Source organism: Manacus candei, unplaced genomic scaffold (genome assembly GCF_025592945.1).
Source record: "Manacus candei isolate 608988 ecotype Guabito, Panama unplaced genomic scaffold, ASM2559294v1 h1tg000017l, whole genome shotgun sequence".
In the NCBI taxonomy this organism is placed as follows: domain Eukaryota; kingdom Metazoa; phylum Chordata; class Aves; order Passeriformes; family Pipridae; genus Manacus; species Manacus candei.
Genome location: NW_026138065.1, coordinates 21,919,081 through 21,935,931, shown reverse-complemented (window position 1 = coordinate 21,935,931; position 16,851 = coordinate 21,919,081). Strand labels below are relative to the sequence as shown.

The 16,851-nt window shown below is 35.5% G+C and overlaps 1 protein-coding gene across 9 annotated transcripts in view; it reads left to right on the top strand.

Moving 5' to 3' along the window:
* USH2A (usherin) overlaps positions 1–16,851 on the top strand; it is a 379,342-nt gene that overhangs the window by 132,011 nt on the left and 230,480 nt on the right. For all 9 annotated transcript variants that reach the window (XR_007903998.1, XR_007903997.1, XM_051783908.1 and 6 more), the window contains 6 exons: positions 1,009–1,139; positions 7,262–7,388; positions 7,761–7,862; positions 9,159–9,347; positions 9,865–9,995; positions 15,816–16,089. Coding sequence is in view for 7 of the 9 variants with exons in the window: in XM_051783908.1 (XP_051639868.1) it covers positions 1,009–1,139; positions 7,262–7,388; positions 7,761–7,862; positions 9,159–9,347; positions 9,865–9,995; positions 15,816–16,089 (954 nt within the window). In the remaining 2 variants the exon portion in view is untranslated. The remainder of the gene's footprint in view (positions 1–1,008; positions 1,140–7,261; positions 7,389–7,760; positions 7,863–9,158; positions 9,348–9,864; positions 9,996–15,815; positions 16,090–16,851) is intronic.

The following is a 16,851-nucleotide window of genomic DNA, read 5'->3' as shown; positions in this document are numbered from 1 at the left end:
GCATGGCTCCACCAAACACTCGACCTGAGGTATCTGGATTTGCTTGTTAGAAAAGCTGGGCCAAATTTGTCATATGTTTTTTTAATTTTCTAATTTGTTACTGCAAGATCATATTCCAGGAGATAGCTTAAAAATAGTCAAAAAAGATAGTAATAAAACACTATGGTTTTCCAAAATTTGTTAATTCATAATTATACTTCTTGAAATTGGTTACATAATTTATGAATTGTTTTGTTAATGTGTCCTTAGATAGTTCCTGAGTAAGTTTATACACTGGACAACAATAAGCTGTTGTAAAAAAAACCCTATGTTGTTTTCCTTGTATGTCATTTAAATGACATTTAATGAGCTGAGATTTTATCAGAAAAAATGGAGGACTATTGATAATGATCTGAAAAGTTGTTAATTAAGATTAGTTCATTCATTCTTTCTTGCGGTTTTTCCAACTTTTGTTGAAACTACTTCTTTGCCTGTTCTTTGTGCACTTAGATATATGTACTTATAAAAGAACATATATAAATATACATGTGAACACATACATATGTATATTTTGGAACTGAAACCCTACTACTATTCATAGAAATCCTTGCATGCAGAAACCTCATTACTACTTTACTGACAGAAACATTAAGTGACAAGTGTCCTTACATGTAAAACATCAACACTTGTCAACTATACACATTTAAAACATCAACTATTAGAATAGTAGGCTAATATCTCAATTATATTTTCTTAAGCAAGAAGTTACTAAGCAGCATAAGTCAACAACTGCATGTTTCTTTTTACAGATGAGTAAGGGCTCACAGAAATTTCTGTCAAGGCCTGACTCAGTCAGGATTAGTAAAATTTCTCTGCAATGACTAACAAGGGCTTCAGGTGAACAGAACTTCCATGAATTCAGTTTGCAATGTTACTGCTGTTTCTAAAACAGTATTTTGTTGGCAATTTTTGTTAGAATGCAAAAGAACAGCTTTTGGTATTAACCATCTACTTGCTTTTTCGAAACAGGTATTAAAGTGAAATTTAGAACGCAGGAGCCCGATGGTTTGATTTTTTTCTCTGCATCACCTGGCAATCAGGAGGAATACATTGCATTGCAGCTGAGGAGTGGACGTCCTTACTTTCTTTTTGATCCACAGGTACAACAAAAGACAGGATCCTATAAAAATTGCTTATATCATTTATTTCAGCACTTTTAGCATACTTATCCTTGTTTTTTGTTTGTTTGTTTTTATTTTTTTTTTAAATTTAATTGATACAAGTTCATTTGCTTCTTGGAACCCTCAGTGAACTAGAGATTTTGGGAGAGGAAAACTGAAACACTTAAGCTTTGCTCTTTTATTGTTAAGAGTGCCACAATTTAAGACTTTGTTTTTGCATTTTTATGAGTTGGAGGTTTTTTGTCAGTACCACCAAACACCACTACAGATTAAAGCAGCAAGATTTCGAAGGTGGGCAGAGCAAGGTTTTGAATTAGTAAATAAAGATTATGTAATTTTAGTAAATAATTTTTAAGAGTCCCATATCGAGACTTTTTCCTACTGAAATCAGCATGTTGCCATTATACAAAGACATAAATAATAAGGGAAATATCAACAAAATGAAAAATAAGGCCACATTACTTGCATTTCTATTTAGGTATTTTGTGTTTTCTTTGCACCCTGAAACTGGATCTCCTCATGGAATTAAAAAACATTACGGACTCACTTATATTTCATAAATATGCAAGAAATTGATAGTAATTATCAGATTTTCTAATTATATTGCGAGAATATGGTATCCTACATATCATATATGTGCATCCTTTTCGTAAGGTTACTACTGCCTCTGTGTTGCCAGAAGGTCTGATCTGGTTGCTCTATCAGCCATATCTTCTGTCACACCTTATTGTCTAATTCTGCATTTGGCATTGTATCTGATGCTCCAGAGGGTTGAACAGAAATGCTTAATGGCATAAAATGGTGGGGATTTAGAGATGTGCCAACCCACTGTTAACCTTTGCCTCCTGAGCTCGCCGTAGTCCAGGCACTGATGCTCCATGACCATGTGGAGGTGTTGTATAGCACTGAAGGTCCTCTTAAGTTCTGGAACATCTGTGGAGGAGGCATGATGCTGCACAGAGGCTGGCTTGTACGTGATCCCCAGGCTTGTATATGGTCCCCATGCTAGAGAACATTAAATCTGCTTCTGACCCCAGCATATAATTTTCTACTATTTCCACTGCATTTACATGCAGGCTTTACTTTATTTTTCCTTGTTGCAAATCAAATCAGTGCATACGTCAAAGTTTGGGACCGTGCTTAATGTTGTTAATATTGCCCTCATCCACATTTTAATAGGGACTAAATCTATCCCTTTTACACTTAACTGAAGAGGAATTTTTATTTCCTTCTGAAGATCTTTCTAGGTGTACTGATTAGATTTTGTTGCTGTTTATTATTTAATAGGAGTGGATGTCTTACAACTAACATTTTAGTGCTTCAAATAGTATTCCTAGCCCTCCTTGCAGATTTGCTCCTTCTGAAGTAGATTTATGTCAGCTTGTTTGGACTCATTCCCTTAAAGATGTTGTATTTGTTTGGATCCACAATATTTGGGGAATGGGAAGTGAGGGGGGACACATGGAAGGGTGGCTGATTTAGGGATTTAATTTCCCCCCCCCTTTTTCTCCTGTCTTTTAACTGTAAAAAAGTGCAGGTCTCATATTTAGTCATTAGAGTGTCTCAGTTCAGTTAATATTTTCAATAGTTACTATTTTGATTTTTAACAGATTGTTTATGAATGCATCTTTGTTTATATTTCTGTTTCATTTGAATCAGACAACTCTGTCCCATGCTGATTTTTAGGATCATCACTTCCATATTGTTGCCTTTTCTTATAAAGTCAAAAATTGCCTATGGTGCTGCTTCAGTGGCTGTTCAGAGGAAAAAAAAATCTGTCATTCAAGGTATTCAGGAACAGTGTAGGTCTTAACAGATGATTTACAATCTTGAAAGCTAATGCTTTCTAATTTTTCATTAATAATGTGGAAGAGATTCCTGTACATTCTCAGATTCAGAAGTAGGGTACAGTGGCCTACATCAATGTATTTTTGTAGCATCTTTTTCAAAATCTTTTACCTATGAAAATACAGTTATCAAAAATTTTCAGTCTTCTGTATCCTTACTGTGCTGTGCTACCTTACTGTCTTTACCTTTGTTTCTATGTTTCCTTCATAGTTTGTTTCTTTTTTCTTTTTTCCATGATTTGCTGTTCCTGTCTTACAATGTCAGGGATCATGTTCTGTAGCAGCATTTCTTAATCTTTCATTTGTGCATCACAGTTTGCATTAGAGTGCAAATGCTTTAATTTCATCTTATTGACATCATGTGGTGTCTTAACCAGGTTATATGCATTGTTTTCTCTAGTTATGGTCATGGCATATAAAATAAGCATTTGTGGCCTTGCCTTTGTGCTCTTCCCTTAAAAATTGCAAAAATTCTTTTTGATGACAACTGTGTCGCTGCTGCTTTTTATCTGTAGCAGTGTGGCATAATATTCTGTGCTCCCTTCCAGCTGTGTCCTGTCACAGGTTAATTATTTTTACCCTTAGTCCCTTTCAGGATGCTGGTATGTATCTTTGCTCACTATCAGCAATGTGTCTTCTCTTTGTTGTGTCTGCTCTGGGGATAGTCCTGCCAAGTCTTCCTAGTGGGGAGCCTTCACCAGCCTAGCTTCATCCTTCGCTAAGTGTTAATTTCAAATCCTTTTCTTCCTGTCCATTCATACTTCTCTGAGCCTCATGTACACCACCATTCATCCAGCTATTGCCTGACCGTCCCTTTTGTTTCCCTTTTGTGTTGCGTAACTGCTCTTTTTTTCCTTCCTAATTGTTTTACTGTCATTCTTTGCAGTTTCTACTCATGCTCCAGGAAACATGAGTGGTTTTGCTAACAGATGTCTTCCTTAGTGTTGTCTGAACAATCAAATTGTTCCATAGATCTTCCTCCAAACTCAGAGTATCTGTAAACCTTCAGCTGTCTGTGGATTTTCTTCTTATCATGGTGTCTTTACCTCCACCCCTAAATTACGTAATCAACTCCAGCTAAATTTCTGGTTATCTTTCAGTGGCTGCAGGTCATTTGTTCTTCTTCTCAGGGAAGCACTGAATTTTTTACACCAAGTGAAATCATTAAAAGTGAAAATATAAATCCAATGTGGAGTACCTTCTTCCTTAGTGATTAGTACAGTCTGGGGATAGTGTATTGAGATTGTTCTCACAGGATGGAGGGAATCGAATCCAGCTCTTCCATTTTAGAAGGCAATCCATTTACTAAACTTTACAGCAAGAAGGTGGAACATCAGATACTTTTCTTGTTGCCTGTGTTTCCTTGTTGGTTGTTCTTTTCATGAAGAGGCTGAACTAGTAAACACAGTCTGAGGGTAAGCTGTAACTCCACAAAAAAAAGAAAGATGGAGACTACCTACCCAGGTGTGAGTCCCAGCTAGACCTTCCTCCTTGGCACTGGCAAAACTTCAGTATTTGTTTACCTTCTCAGTGGTAGGAGTTTGGGAATTGAAAGAACTTGACTGGGAAAAGTATAGTTACACTCAGACTTTGGCACCTAAGATGGTATCTTTGAAGATTCTTATTTGTGATGTTTCTGTGTGTTTTCAATGTAAACATCGTCACGAGAGAGCCACAGTGATTCGTACTTATTTAGTTATTACTGAGAGCTACCAAATATTAAGATGTTGTATGGTTTAGCTAAATAACCCAGATTTCAAAATGTTGATTTCCAAGATGCATGACAAGCCATCTCACAACAGGCTATTTGAATGTGATCACAGAGTGACTGAGGTAGTTCTGGATAAAATTTCTTAAAGGGACCTCCAACTCAGTGCACGCTGAATCCTGCTGAATACCATCTTTTTTCGTCTTCCCCCAAAATTAAGCGCAGGTTTGCACATATGCTTGTGTGGTCCCAGATTGAATTGGTTACAAATAAATGTGGTTTCTGATGTATAAAACTGTTAATGCTCTAGACTGTTGCCAAACATAATATGAAGAACCACTTATTCAGGCACCTGATCTTTAGAATGCAGCATCGTTTGTAACAATTTTAACGCTAACTAAGTACACTTTGATGAGACAGCATTTAATAAAATGCTCATTAATTTCATCATTAGCAAGGGTATGCTAAGAAGTAAGCCAGTTTCTTATGTCACGCCCAATTAGCATCCCATGCTAGTAATCCCATTAGTATTGTTGAATTCACTAATGGAAAAACTAATGGGCATGCTACCAGGGCACATTAATTGGGCATGACACCAGTTCTGGTTTTAATTATTAAACTACGATAATGAAATGTGTGTGTTTGTAAAATATTAAAATGTTGAAATAGGAGAGAAGACAATAAAAAATAGTATATGAAAAAGTGGGAATTAATATGTAAGGATATATAGCTTTGTATTGTTTTAATGGGGCAGAGGGCTGCTGCACAAAACTTCTCAGTACCAGGATGTTGGCTGAATGGAGTAGGAAGCATGCTGTAAATATCCACAGGAAATAACTTTTTCTGTAATCGTGTACATATGTGCACATCATACGTATTTTGATACATAAGATACACAGTGACAGTCCCCAATTCAAAAGGTACTGCAAAATGTATTCTGTGTTCGTAAATCTTATGCCAAAATGCAGTTTCTGATAGATGAATGCCACTAAAGGCAGAAGACTAAATTTTAACAGAAGTTTTTAGTATTAATTAAAATAGGTGGTTGTTTACATCAACAGGTTTTCTCCATGTGCATAACCCTAAGGTCCTTTGGCCAGAAAAAGTCATAGATGATCTGAGAATAAAAAAATTGCTGAATGGTCTAGTTTGCTATTGCAAAGTTACAAGCTAGGCCCCCCAATGATAAGGAACCAAATTTTTCTTTTACATATTTTTTTGAAGTTGTTTTTTGAAGCTGTAAATTAACTACAGAAGTTGTGATTCTTTAATATAGCACAGTGCCTATACAAGGAAATGTTTTTCCATTCAGTAGTTGCCTGCTGCATAGGACAATTGTATTTGTGAATCCAGCAGAATAACTTTGAGTTCTCAGATAGTTCAAGTAGGGTATAAAGTCCTGAGAAAATATTATGGGAATTATTAGGAAATTAGAAGATTATTTGGATATAAATCTCAAGAAAATTCTTGAAATGTATTGATTTTATTTGAGTTACATCATTATGTTAATTTATGTGATATTTTGTTTGGTTCTTTACAATCGTGAGATTTAGTTTGGCAACTTCATCTCTTATATTCCTCTTACTCAGCAATTTGGAAAAGACTTCTCTGTATTTGTCATAGATGTCCCTAAATTCACCCCTCTTTGTCGTATTTTTTGTTTGTTTTAATAAAACCACATACAAATTCTAGTTAAATTTAAATGCATTTTTACAAACATCCCTTATACCATAAAGCAACTTCAATAACTATCTTTTGAGGGAAGGGTGTGTGTGTGGTTGGTTGGTTGGTTGTTTTTGGTTTTGGGGGTTTTTTGTTGTTGTTTTGTTGGGGTTTTTTTTACCTTCTTTGTTTTGGTGTGTCTCCCCAAATCTCTTGGAATGACCTTTTTTCCCCTCCATAAATTTATTGTACTCTTTAATCTAGAAATTTAAGTCCTTTTGATACCAGGTTAACATGGACAGAACATGAGTCTACTGTGCTACAAATGCACCTCTTTTTTGGGTTCCTTCCTTTAGACTGGTGCTGCAATTAACAATCTTGATATGCTGCTTCTCTCAGTGGATGGGACATTGAATCATGGCCATCAAACTACACAGCCACAGTAATCCGTGAAGTAGTTAAATAGAGACATAATTAAAAAAATAAATAAAAAATAAAAAATCTGAGTGACATGACCCACAATGATTTGTGCCTCATCCTTGTCTTTATCAGGGGAACTGCACAGAGTTTTCTATTTTTAAAATAGAAACCAAACTGGATCCTTGATCTTTATTTTATTATTTGAAAAGGTTAATTTAGTGGGAAAATCAGTCCTAAACATCATTCAGTAGTCCAAAAGAAGTTAAACAGAGGATTTCTGTTTTTATTTTTAGATGGTACATGCTACAGATTGCTGTAAAACAGATATAATTCTAATGTATCTATATTCTATCTATATATCTGTATATTCTAATATATTCTATCTTTATATATCTATATAAAGATATAATTCTAAATGTTACCTTCATAATATTCTAAATTGGATTCTTCTCTTTATTAAAAAGGGATCTGCGATAGCAGTCACTCCAACTAATGATGGTGGAAAAATGTACAATGATAACAGCTGGCACCAAATAATTGCTACAAGAATTCAAGCACTGGGAAACATCACAGTGGATGGGCAGTACACAGGTAATCAATTCATATAAATAATTTTGGTATTGCTCACTTACTTACTTTTCCACTACCTGTGTTTGCCCATACAAAAAAGAATTCAACTCAATTTTCTCAAAAGATCACTACTGTTTTGTCTGCTCATCTGAGGTATCTGTCCAATGTGAATCTTTGATTCTTTAATACTAAGTGTCTTTTTGTGCTTGTGAATCTATAATTGTTTTAATACTCTGTTGTAAAATAGAGATGTAAATATTTCCTGGATATGTATGGGAAAGTACTAGGATATTATGTCACATTAGCCTTTTTTATAAAATATCAATATTTTGTTATTGAGTTGAAAATCTGTTGAAAGCATTGAATAACAGAATAATGATCTATTTCTTTCAGGTTCTTCCTTAGCAACTAGTGGCAGTACCATTATTGGAGAGAACACAGGAGTTTTTGTTGGAGGACTTCCACAGGGTTATACTATTGAGAGGAAGGATGTAGGTGAGTATGATAAATAAGTTTACAGTTTCTCAAATTTTACCTTTTGAGATAGACTGAAATGTCTATATAGCTGATTTCATCAGCATTAAAGCAGCGTATGAGCTCTGTGTGCATTTTAATGAATTTTATACACAGAACTGGTATGACTGTGAAAGTTAAGGATGTGTTTTACATACAGATTCCCAAATTCTTTTCCAAAATACACAAGAAATTTCTTTTTATTAGCTTAAACGCAGGGTTATGCACTTGGGTGCAGGGATACAACATGCTGGCCTTTTTTGGTGTCAGTTTGTATCCTTCAGAGGTTGTTGTATTGAATTTGGTGGTGTATGAATATACCTGTATTTTACAGATATAGAATTTATGCAGAATTGGATCATACTTGGCTTCTAGAAAAATCAATAAGCATAAGTTTTCATATATAAATTTGGTATGTATTTCAAGTATATAATCTGTCAACCTGTAACAGAGAGGTGACTGCCTACAAAACCAGTATACAGTCAGCTGTTCTCAGTGAATTCATTTCCAAAATTTTGTTTCTGTCATATTAACCTGGAAACCAAATTGTTTGCTAAGTTTATGTTCTCACGTCTGACATAAAAACTAGCGGGGTACACTGAAGTCCAACTCCCTCTTTCCTTCTGTGTCACTTTACTAAAACCAGAAATATGTGCATGTGTTCTTCTAAAACGTTGGTTCACAAAGTAATCCAGGATACCTCCCTCAAAAAACACAGGTATATCATTAAAATGAGACTGACTATAAATACCATTCAAGAGAAGACCACCTATAAATCTGCTTTATGTTTTTGTCCCTAGTGAAAAAAGAGTATAGCAGCCAGGAGTCATTGGGGGTTTTTTATTCAAACAAGGAATGAAACATTTCCTGATGAAGCTTCTAAACATGTATTCATCTGTCTTAGCTTTTGCAACACTATTTCTTCCTATTCAGCACAAGCATACCTTTCTTCAGAATTACTGTTTTGTTTAAAGAAAACTTTCCTTGGATCTCCATAGAGCAGAATTCTGCTGTTGATTTGAAAGTACCTGTATAGAAAATCTCAAAAATTTTAGTATTTTTCAGCTATGTAGCAGACACTGCTGTCTTTAGGAACTAGACCCATTCAAAAATCTGGATTTAGCTTTGAGACTGTCTTTATGAAGTGATTGATAGCTGGTTTTCAATGCATACATAGACATATATGATAAGGAGAACATGAATAAAACATATAAATTAATTCTTGTGTTTAGTTGCAGGTGATTAATCGGCTTAAAAAATATTTTCCTTTCTTTGCAGGGATGAAGAAGATAGTGCAAAAAGGATTTGTGGGGTGTCTTAGTGATGTATTTTTGAAAAAAGTGCATACTCCTTATGAAAACTGGGAATCTTTGAACTGGGAGCATGCTGAAGAGCAGAACAATGTCTATCATGTTTGGGAAGGATGCCCCATTGCCCTCTCAGAAGGAGCACATTTTCTTGGCAGAGGTAGTTTCCTGTTCTATTGCACTATCCAAGTAGGTTCTTGAGATATAAAAGGTGATCGTATTAGAAGTATTGCAGTGATCTGCTTTTCAAAGCATTTTTAGTTATAGAGGTTTATTTTTGAATGGTTTAAAATTTGGTCTTTGGGTTTACAGAAGGTTGGTGCATGAAAGAGGAATTGCATTCACAGACAGGTAGTGCTGTTGTAACTGTATGCAGATTTGATGTGCCTGTAAAAGGTGAAGGTTCACTTTTGTAGAGACATAAAAGATGCCTATAAGGTACCAAAAGAAATGCCAGGTAAAAAAATGGGGATGTTGTACCGGTTTGGTTTCTTGCAGTATGTTGTTGATAACTGTCCTTTACGAGGCTGAGTGATAAAGTTGTAAGAACTATGATCTTGATACCCAAGTTCTTTATATCAAAGTAGAAAGTAGCATCTAAATTTTTCCTTTTGGTTTCCTGAAACTATTTATTTATGGATTTGATTAGCTTATGTATGCACTCACTCTCTTTCCAGGGTTCCTGGAATTGCATTCAGATGTTTTCAGTGGTGGAATGGAATTTGAGATCTCATTCAAATTCAGAACAGATCAACTGAATGGATTGCTTCTGTTTGTTTACAATAAAGATGGCCCAGATTATCTTGCAGTAAGTTCAAAAATACAAATAACTATATTCAGACATGACTTGTGAGTTTTGTTACTAAAGCCAAACTAGCACTTAAAAAAATTTCATACCATAAGTTATTTTCGTGTTTTACTAGTTTTGAAATGCTTTGCACAGCAAAGTGTAAGGGGAGAAAAACACTTCAAGAGATGCTCAGTTAAGTTACTTGTGTTATTTATATCATAAATAAGAAAGATATGAATATATGAAACGTAGAATTATTGTCTTTACTGAATTAGAAAGGAGAATGAAAGACATATTAAAAGTGTCCACGTTATTCCTAGGCAAGTATAGAGTTACCATTTTCCCAGTTCTCATAGTAGAACAAGATAATTAAATTGTAAATCAAAAAGTTCATGATGGAAATTGTCCAGTCTCCTAATAAAACTTTCTCTTTAAGATAGATGTATTTTTTTGTAATCCATAAATCTTTTCATTTGTATCTGAAACATATAGACAGAAATTAGTGGTCCAGCTTAATCCCATCTCATCCCTGTCATGGTTTTCCCAACACTGCAAAATACAAATCCTGTATTAGGCAAATTTGTGAGATAATGCTTACGAAGTTTCTTTTTGGTGTCTGTTAAATAAGACTGTTTATACTCAGAACTACTTGTACTACCATCATTTCCAGTATTTTGTTTAAATTTTAATATGTTTGTTTTCATTTTTCAAATTCTTTTATTAGCTACATGGCTCTGGATTTTTGATATTTTTCTTTCCTCAAGGATTCTGAGTGTAATTAGGCTGTGGTCACCATTGCTTAGTAGGTCAACTATAGTTAGTACTTTCACCAATTAGTAGATATTACAGAGGATGGGAAAAAAATACTTTTACAGCTTATCCAGGAAGCAATAATTTATTTTTAGAGATTTTTGAAAGTATTGTTATTCTTTATGACCCAATCTGCCCTTTCTGCTCTATTATTGAATTTAATTTATTTATTTATTTCTTATTATGCAGCTGTTTTGCTAATGGCTGTCATGTCACAGCCTGTTTTATTGCACGGCATTATATCTAATGGGCCTTTTCTTTTAAACTTGTGACCTAAAACATATAAATGTATTTTTCTCCTTTTCAGGTCAACTATAACTTACTCTCTATTTTCTTTTTATACTACTGGCTTTTCCAGCAGATCATTTTTTCCTGGGTTTTGAATTCTGCTAGACCGATTTGCTTCCTCTTTTTGACGCAGCCTTAGTTAAAAAATTACAATGAGTTCCAATAACAAGTCTTACTAATTACAGTTATTATTTTAATTTTGCCCTCAAGTAATGACCCAGATCACAAGCTAATAGCATAAGATATTATAGGTACACTACTGTTCCACCCTAAAAAAGAGTTGTATGTGTGTAATTCACAGCACAGGGGTACTATTTACATGAACAGTATTCACAAGGTTCTTCAGGAGATTCTGGTAGTATGTGATCCTTGTTTCCTCTGTCTTGCTCTGTGTAAGACTACCACAAACATGAGAAAATAGATTCTGACTATAAAGTAAGAAAGGGGACTTACTAAATTTGAAGTGGAGTTAAAAGCACAAAGCAGTTAGACAAAATAATTTCCTTTTCTACTCATACAAAAATCATCCAGATTTTTGGCAGTTTTATATTTATACTATTTTCAGCTCTGAGAATTGTGATTGGATAATTTTCTTAGAATTTGTCCTAAATCAAGTAATTTTTTTTTTAATGTCACTTTAATCCTGACCTCAATGTCTCCATAGCCTTAAAATGAGGAATTTTAGAGAGGATGAGTACATGTATGCATGCTTTTCCAACTCTTGCGGCTTTGTGTTCTGCACATACATAATGATGACAGAAGGTTTTTCTGTACACTTGAGCTCACAAAAAAAGGTTAATAGAAAGTGAAAATGAGGTGTGTAGCATGTTGCACATGAGCTACAATGTCTTTGTTAGAAGCTTTAGTCAGGAAACACTTGCAGAGCAAAACAGATTATAAGCTATACCACTTATCCCAAGTGCTGTTGTAAGACAGTATTCCCTGACCCTTCTCTTTGCATAGGTCACAGCTCTCTTATTAGCATTATAGTTTGGGAATGACTGTAGCTAAACACGTGGCTGATCTGATACCAAACAGCCAAAGTCTCTGTCTTGTCTTCTGCCCGAGACAAAATGATGTCCTAAAAAGGTGCTGTGCATAAAGGTCACTTCTTCCATGCCTTCTATGCCCTGAGAATTAACTCAAGCCAGATAGGTCAATTTGATTATTTTTGGATCCAGGCATAATAATTACAGGCAAACTGTGACCAGATACACTAGTATGAATTACTAGCTCTCACTCTGGCATGTGTTTCCTCGTGAATTTATGTGATTAAAAGAATCCGTGATGGCCGATAAAGTTTGCATTACTGATTTTGATGCTGACCACTTCAACTGCAGCAAAAACCTAAGCACTGCCAGTGTGCAACAGTGGCACTGGCTCCCAAGAAATTGTAGCTGCTGATTTGCTTCTGCAAAGCTGCAAAGTAAGAAAAAAGTCTTGAAAGAACTTTTCCCAAGTATTGCACATTTGAATAGCTGCATGAAGTAAAATAACCAGAGTCCAAGATGAAAGCATTACTGTGATGGAAATAAGAAGAGGTGTGAAATTAGCATTTTGAGAACTCAAAATGCAAATCGTTAAAGAGTGACTGATTCTGAGGGGACTGTTGAGGGTCTTTGGTTGGGCCTCTGCTCTCTGTCTGGCAGGTCTGAACCGGGCTAGATTTTGAACTGGAATGAACATCAACATGAGTAACATGTACTTTCACTTTCAAAGGACTCACAGACTGCCTGTCCTTGACAAGTTTTTTGAAGTCCATTGCTTTTCTCTGCTGGTATTCCTGAGACTCAGGAAGTCTTCCCAATTCAAGGGAGATAAAGCCATAATCACTCTTCTAGTTCTACACTGGTTGAGACCATTTTGGGTGGCAGGTTTAACGAAGTGTCATTCAGGCTCTGATGCAGCCCCTATCATATGTGAGTTTGGTTTCCCAGAGCTATATCTGCATATTCCTTTCATCTTCAAACTCAGATGTTTATAAGCAGATCGAGTGAGGCAACAACTTGCTCCTGCAGAGAAGTACAATACAGAACCAAAAAATCATTTAAGTTGAAGGGACCTTTGGAGTAATTTATTCCCAGTCTTTGCTAAAAGCAGGACCAATTTATGTTTGAATAGGTTGCTCCATGCGTTTTCTGTTTGGGTATTGTGCATCTCTCTCCAGATGGATGGTCCACAGCTTTATAAATTCTGCAGTCTGTTCCAATCTTTGACCATCCGCATTATAGGAAAAAAAACCCCAAACAACAAAGAAACCAGCCCTGATCTCTTACTGTTTCTCTCATTACAACTTGTTTTTTGCCTCTCATCCTTTTGTAATGAGCCTCTGAGAAGAGACTGGGTCTGTCTTTTCTGTATCTTCCCATAAGGAAGTTGAACAGTAAAGTTCTCTTCCCTTTTACTCTTAAAACTGAACAAACCGTGCTCTTTCAGCTTCAGATCATACTCTAGGTACTCCAACCACTGACCAACTTGGTGCCTCTCCACTGGATTCACTCTGGTGTTCTGCAGTATCTTTTATATACCAGAGATTCCACAACTGGGTACAGTAGTCCAGGTCTTATACAGGATAGATAGAGGGGAAGAATCAACTCCTTGGAACTGGTGCCTACCTCATTTCTAATGTAGCCCAGTGCATGTTGGTCTTCATCATTTTGAGGGTACATTGTTGACCAGTGTTCAGTTTGTGATCCATCTTGACTCAGTATTTTCTTCAAAGCTGCTTTATATGCCTAGAACACCAGTGACAGCCCTCTTAGCTATCACTGGCAACCTTGATGAGAGTATATCCCATCCTATTGCCCAGGTCATTAATAAAATTTTTAATCAGAGTTGGTCCCTGTATCAGTCTCGGAGAGATACTACAACCTGCTAGTGGGACTATGGAAGCTCTTCTTGCTCCTCATATCTTCCAGTTTCAGGCTAAGCTTTGGTTTTCCTAACTCCAAACTTAAATGCTGAGGTATATCAAAATAAGAATTGTGTACATATAGAAAAGAGTTAATGAAATTTTGTACCTCAAATTCTGAAAAGCAAACATGCTCGGAAGAATTAAACTGGAAACTGCTTATGTTTAGAGCTGTAATATAACACTCTTGTTCTGTTTAGGGATGGCAACTGAGATGTCTGTAAGATGATCTTCATGCGTTTTTGATTTAAAGTAATAATATAGTTTCCAAGGACAGATTAGAAATCAAGCATTTTTTTAAAGTGGTCCCAGAATTTTATCTAAAGCAAACAATTAGTCTGTTGTTTTTCTAAACCTATGGTCAGTATCTATGCTCAGATCTATGCAGAATTTTGTTTTTTTTTATCTTCACCATGCAGAACAACTGAAACTGAGCAGTGGTCCCCTATCTTTGTCTTCACTTGGGCATTCTAAATGTCAGTCCAGGTCAACAAAAAAAAACACAAGCATTATTCACTGCCTGCTTTAAAACTGTGCCAAGATGAGTAAATTGGAAAAGGGTTGTGCTGAGTAGTGACCCTGTGTCAAACACTGTGCCCTCTCTCTGGCTTCCAGATCTGGCAGACTTGCTGGCATACCACTGTACTAATGCATCTGGAATGCTTTCTTCACACCAGCACAGTGTGCTCCATATTAATTCTTATCAATGAAGAAAAGCAGTGACCTGTCCAATGGACACATTTTTCAAGCTATACTCATCAATACTGATGCCATGATCAGTCCTTTACCTGTATTGTAGAGTCCTTAGCTATAAATGACTCTAAACTCATGGAAATAAGAAAAGTTGCGGTCCCAAAGAAACAAATAAACAAAATCCCTCTGTTTTATGAGCAAGAAGTCAGTGTGCACTTGGGATAGGACCTGCATTGCCTGTGTCACTGCAAGTACAGAGTTCTTTCATCAGTTGGAGTCCCTGTTAAGGAAATACAATCTAATTATGAACATTGCAATGCTAATATTATCAGTAAACTAAATATGTCAGTTTGTCAATAATGGTGATAAAAATTTATATTAAATCTGTACTTTTTATTTCACTTAATAAGGTTTTGTCATAGAAACAGTAATGCCTTTTTGTGGATATATTCATATTTTTCAAGCACCAGTTCATCCCGTAAGTGTCTAGTGCTTTATATGTGCCAATTTACAGTCTGAGCCCACTTGTGTTCCATTCAGTTAGGATAAAGAGTCTTGTAGTAAAGCATTTGGAGACTTCTGCAGTGAAACATTTAAGTAAAATGTATTTCTATTAGACGATTGGCACATTAATCTCAAAAAGCACATACAAAACCAATTATTTTCTTACAAGATGTAGAAGAATAAGGATGAAATGTATGAATGTAAGAATCAATGTATACTGCAAAAATTTGAAATTGAGTTCACCAGCCAATTAAAAAGACCTTAATCAGGTCTGACATTTCATTTCCTTATTATCTTGTTACATTCTTCTAAAAAATGAATCGATAGATAAAATACTGTTTTCTCATTCTCAAAAAAGCAAAACAGTCCTGATTCATTGTCCTTTCTTTTTAGTTGAATTAATACCAAAGTCTGTTGTCAAAAATTCAAAATATATTTTCCTACCTTCTGAATTAACTGATTCACTCACTGTATTTAGCATGCTTTGTGTAAACAGTATTATCCTGAAGATAAAAATTTCTTATTCATTTATCTTGTGCATAACTCCTTTGATTATGTTTTTCAAAATGAATTTCTGTCATTGTGTATTTGATGTCTCTTTCAAAATATTTTTTCTCTTTGAAAATATATAGATTGAACTGAAAAGTGGAATATTAAACATCTTTTTAAAAACTGGTGTTGTCTTCACACAAGTGGATCTCTGGTTGGGACTGTCTTATTGTGATGGAAAGTGGAATGAAGTCACTGTGAACAAGGAGGGCTCTGTGATTGTAACAAGTATGAATGAACTGAGAGAGCAGGCACTTGAACCCCGTGTTCAGCAGCTGAAAGTAAACTCACCTGTCTACATAGGAGGAATCCCACCTGAGATTCAGAATTTTTATAAAGAGCTGGGGTTAGAACAAGGTAAGATGACACCAAGAACATCTGTTTTCAAAAACTGATGTCGTGCACAAGGTGGACATTCTGCTGCTGACAGTGTAAATTCATGAATACGTAACAGGAATTTTTCTTTCCACCCATTGTTACCTTAACTACCAGTCATCCCTACCAATGTAGCTTTACTGAGTCCTGATCTTTTTGCAAAGCTATAAAAATTCTTCCAACCCAGTGATATCTGAAGCATTCTAACTGCTGGGAGGGGAACTGGAGAGTAGCAAATGGTAAACTGAGATGCCCAACCAGATGATTTCAAATCTTCATCAGAGAGCCAGTTCAGATAAACTTGTTTCACTTGATCCACTCATGTCACTTGCAGATCTGGAATACAAAACCAGTGGAAAACAGTAAACATAGCTTAAATCACTGTAATGAGGCTGGATGCTGCCACATGGAAGAATAGTTGAGAGGGTTTTAGGCCATTTTTAGGCAATATTGATTCTAACCCAAAAAATTAAATGAATATAAACCCCCGAATTTGGATTTTGGCTACAATTTCTGTGACCTTTTCCTTGTTATTAGAAAGAGGAGACACAGTCATATTTTTAGCCATCACTGCGACCCTTCTGTTTGGGAACAGGTCAAATTTGTAGGGAAAAGAGAGAAGCATTAATTACAGCCTGATACTAGTGGCCTTCACAAAAGATCTACTGTAGGAAATGTAGCCAAAAGTGTCTACTAAACTGACTCTGGGTGTGTTTTTTCATTAGTTGTGAAATTATTCATCAG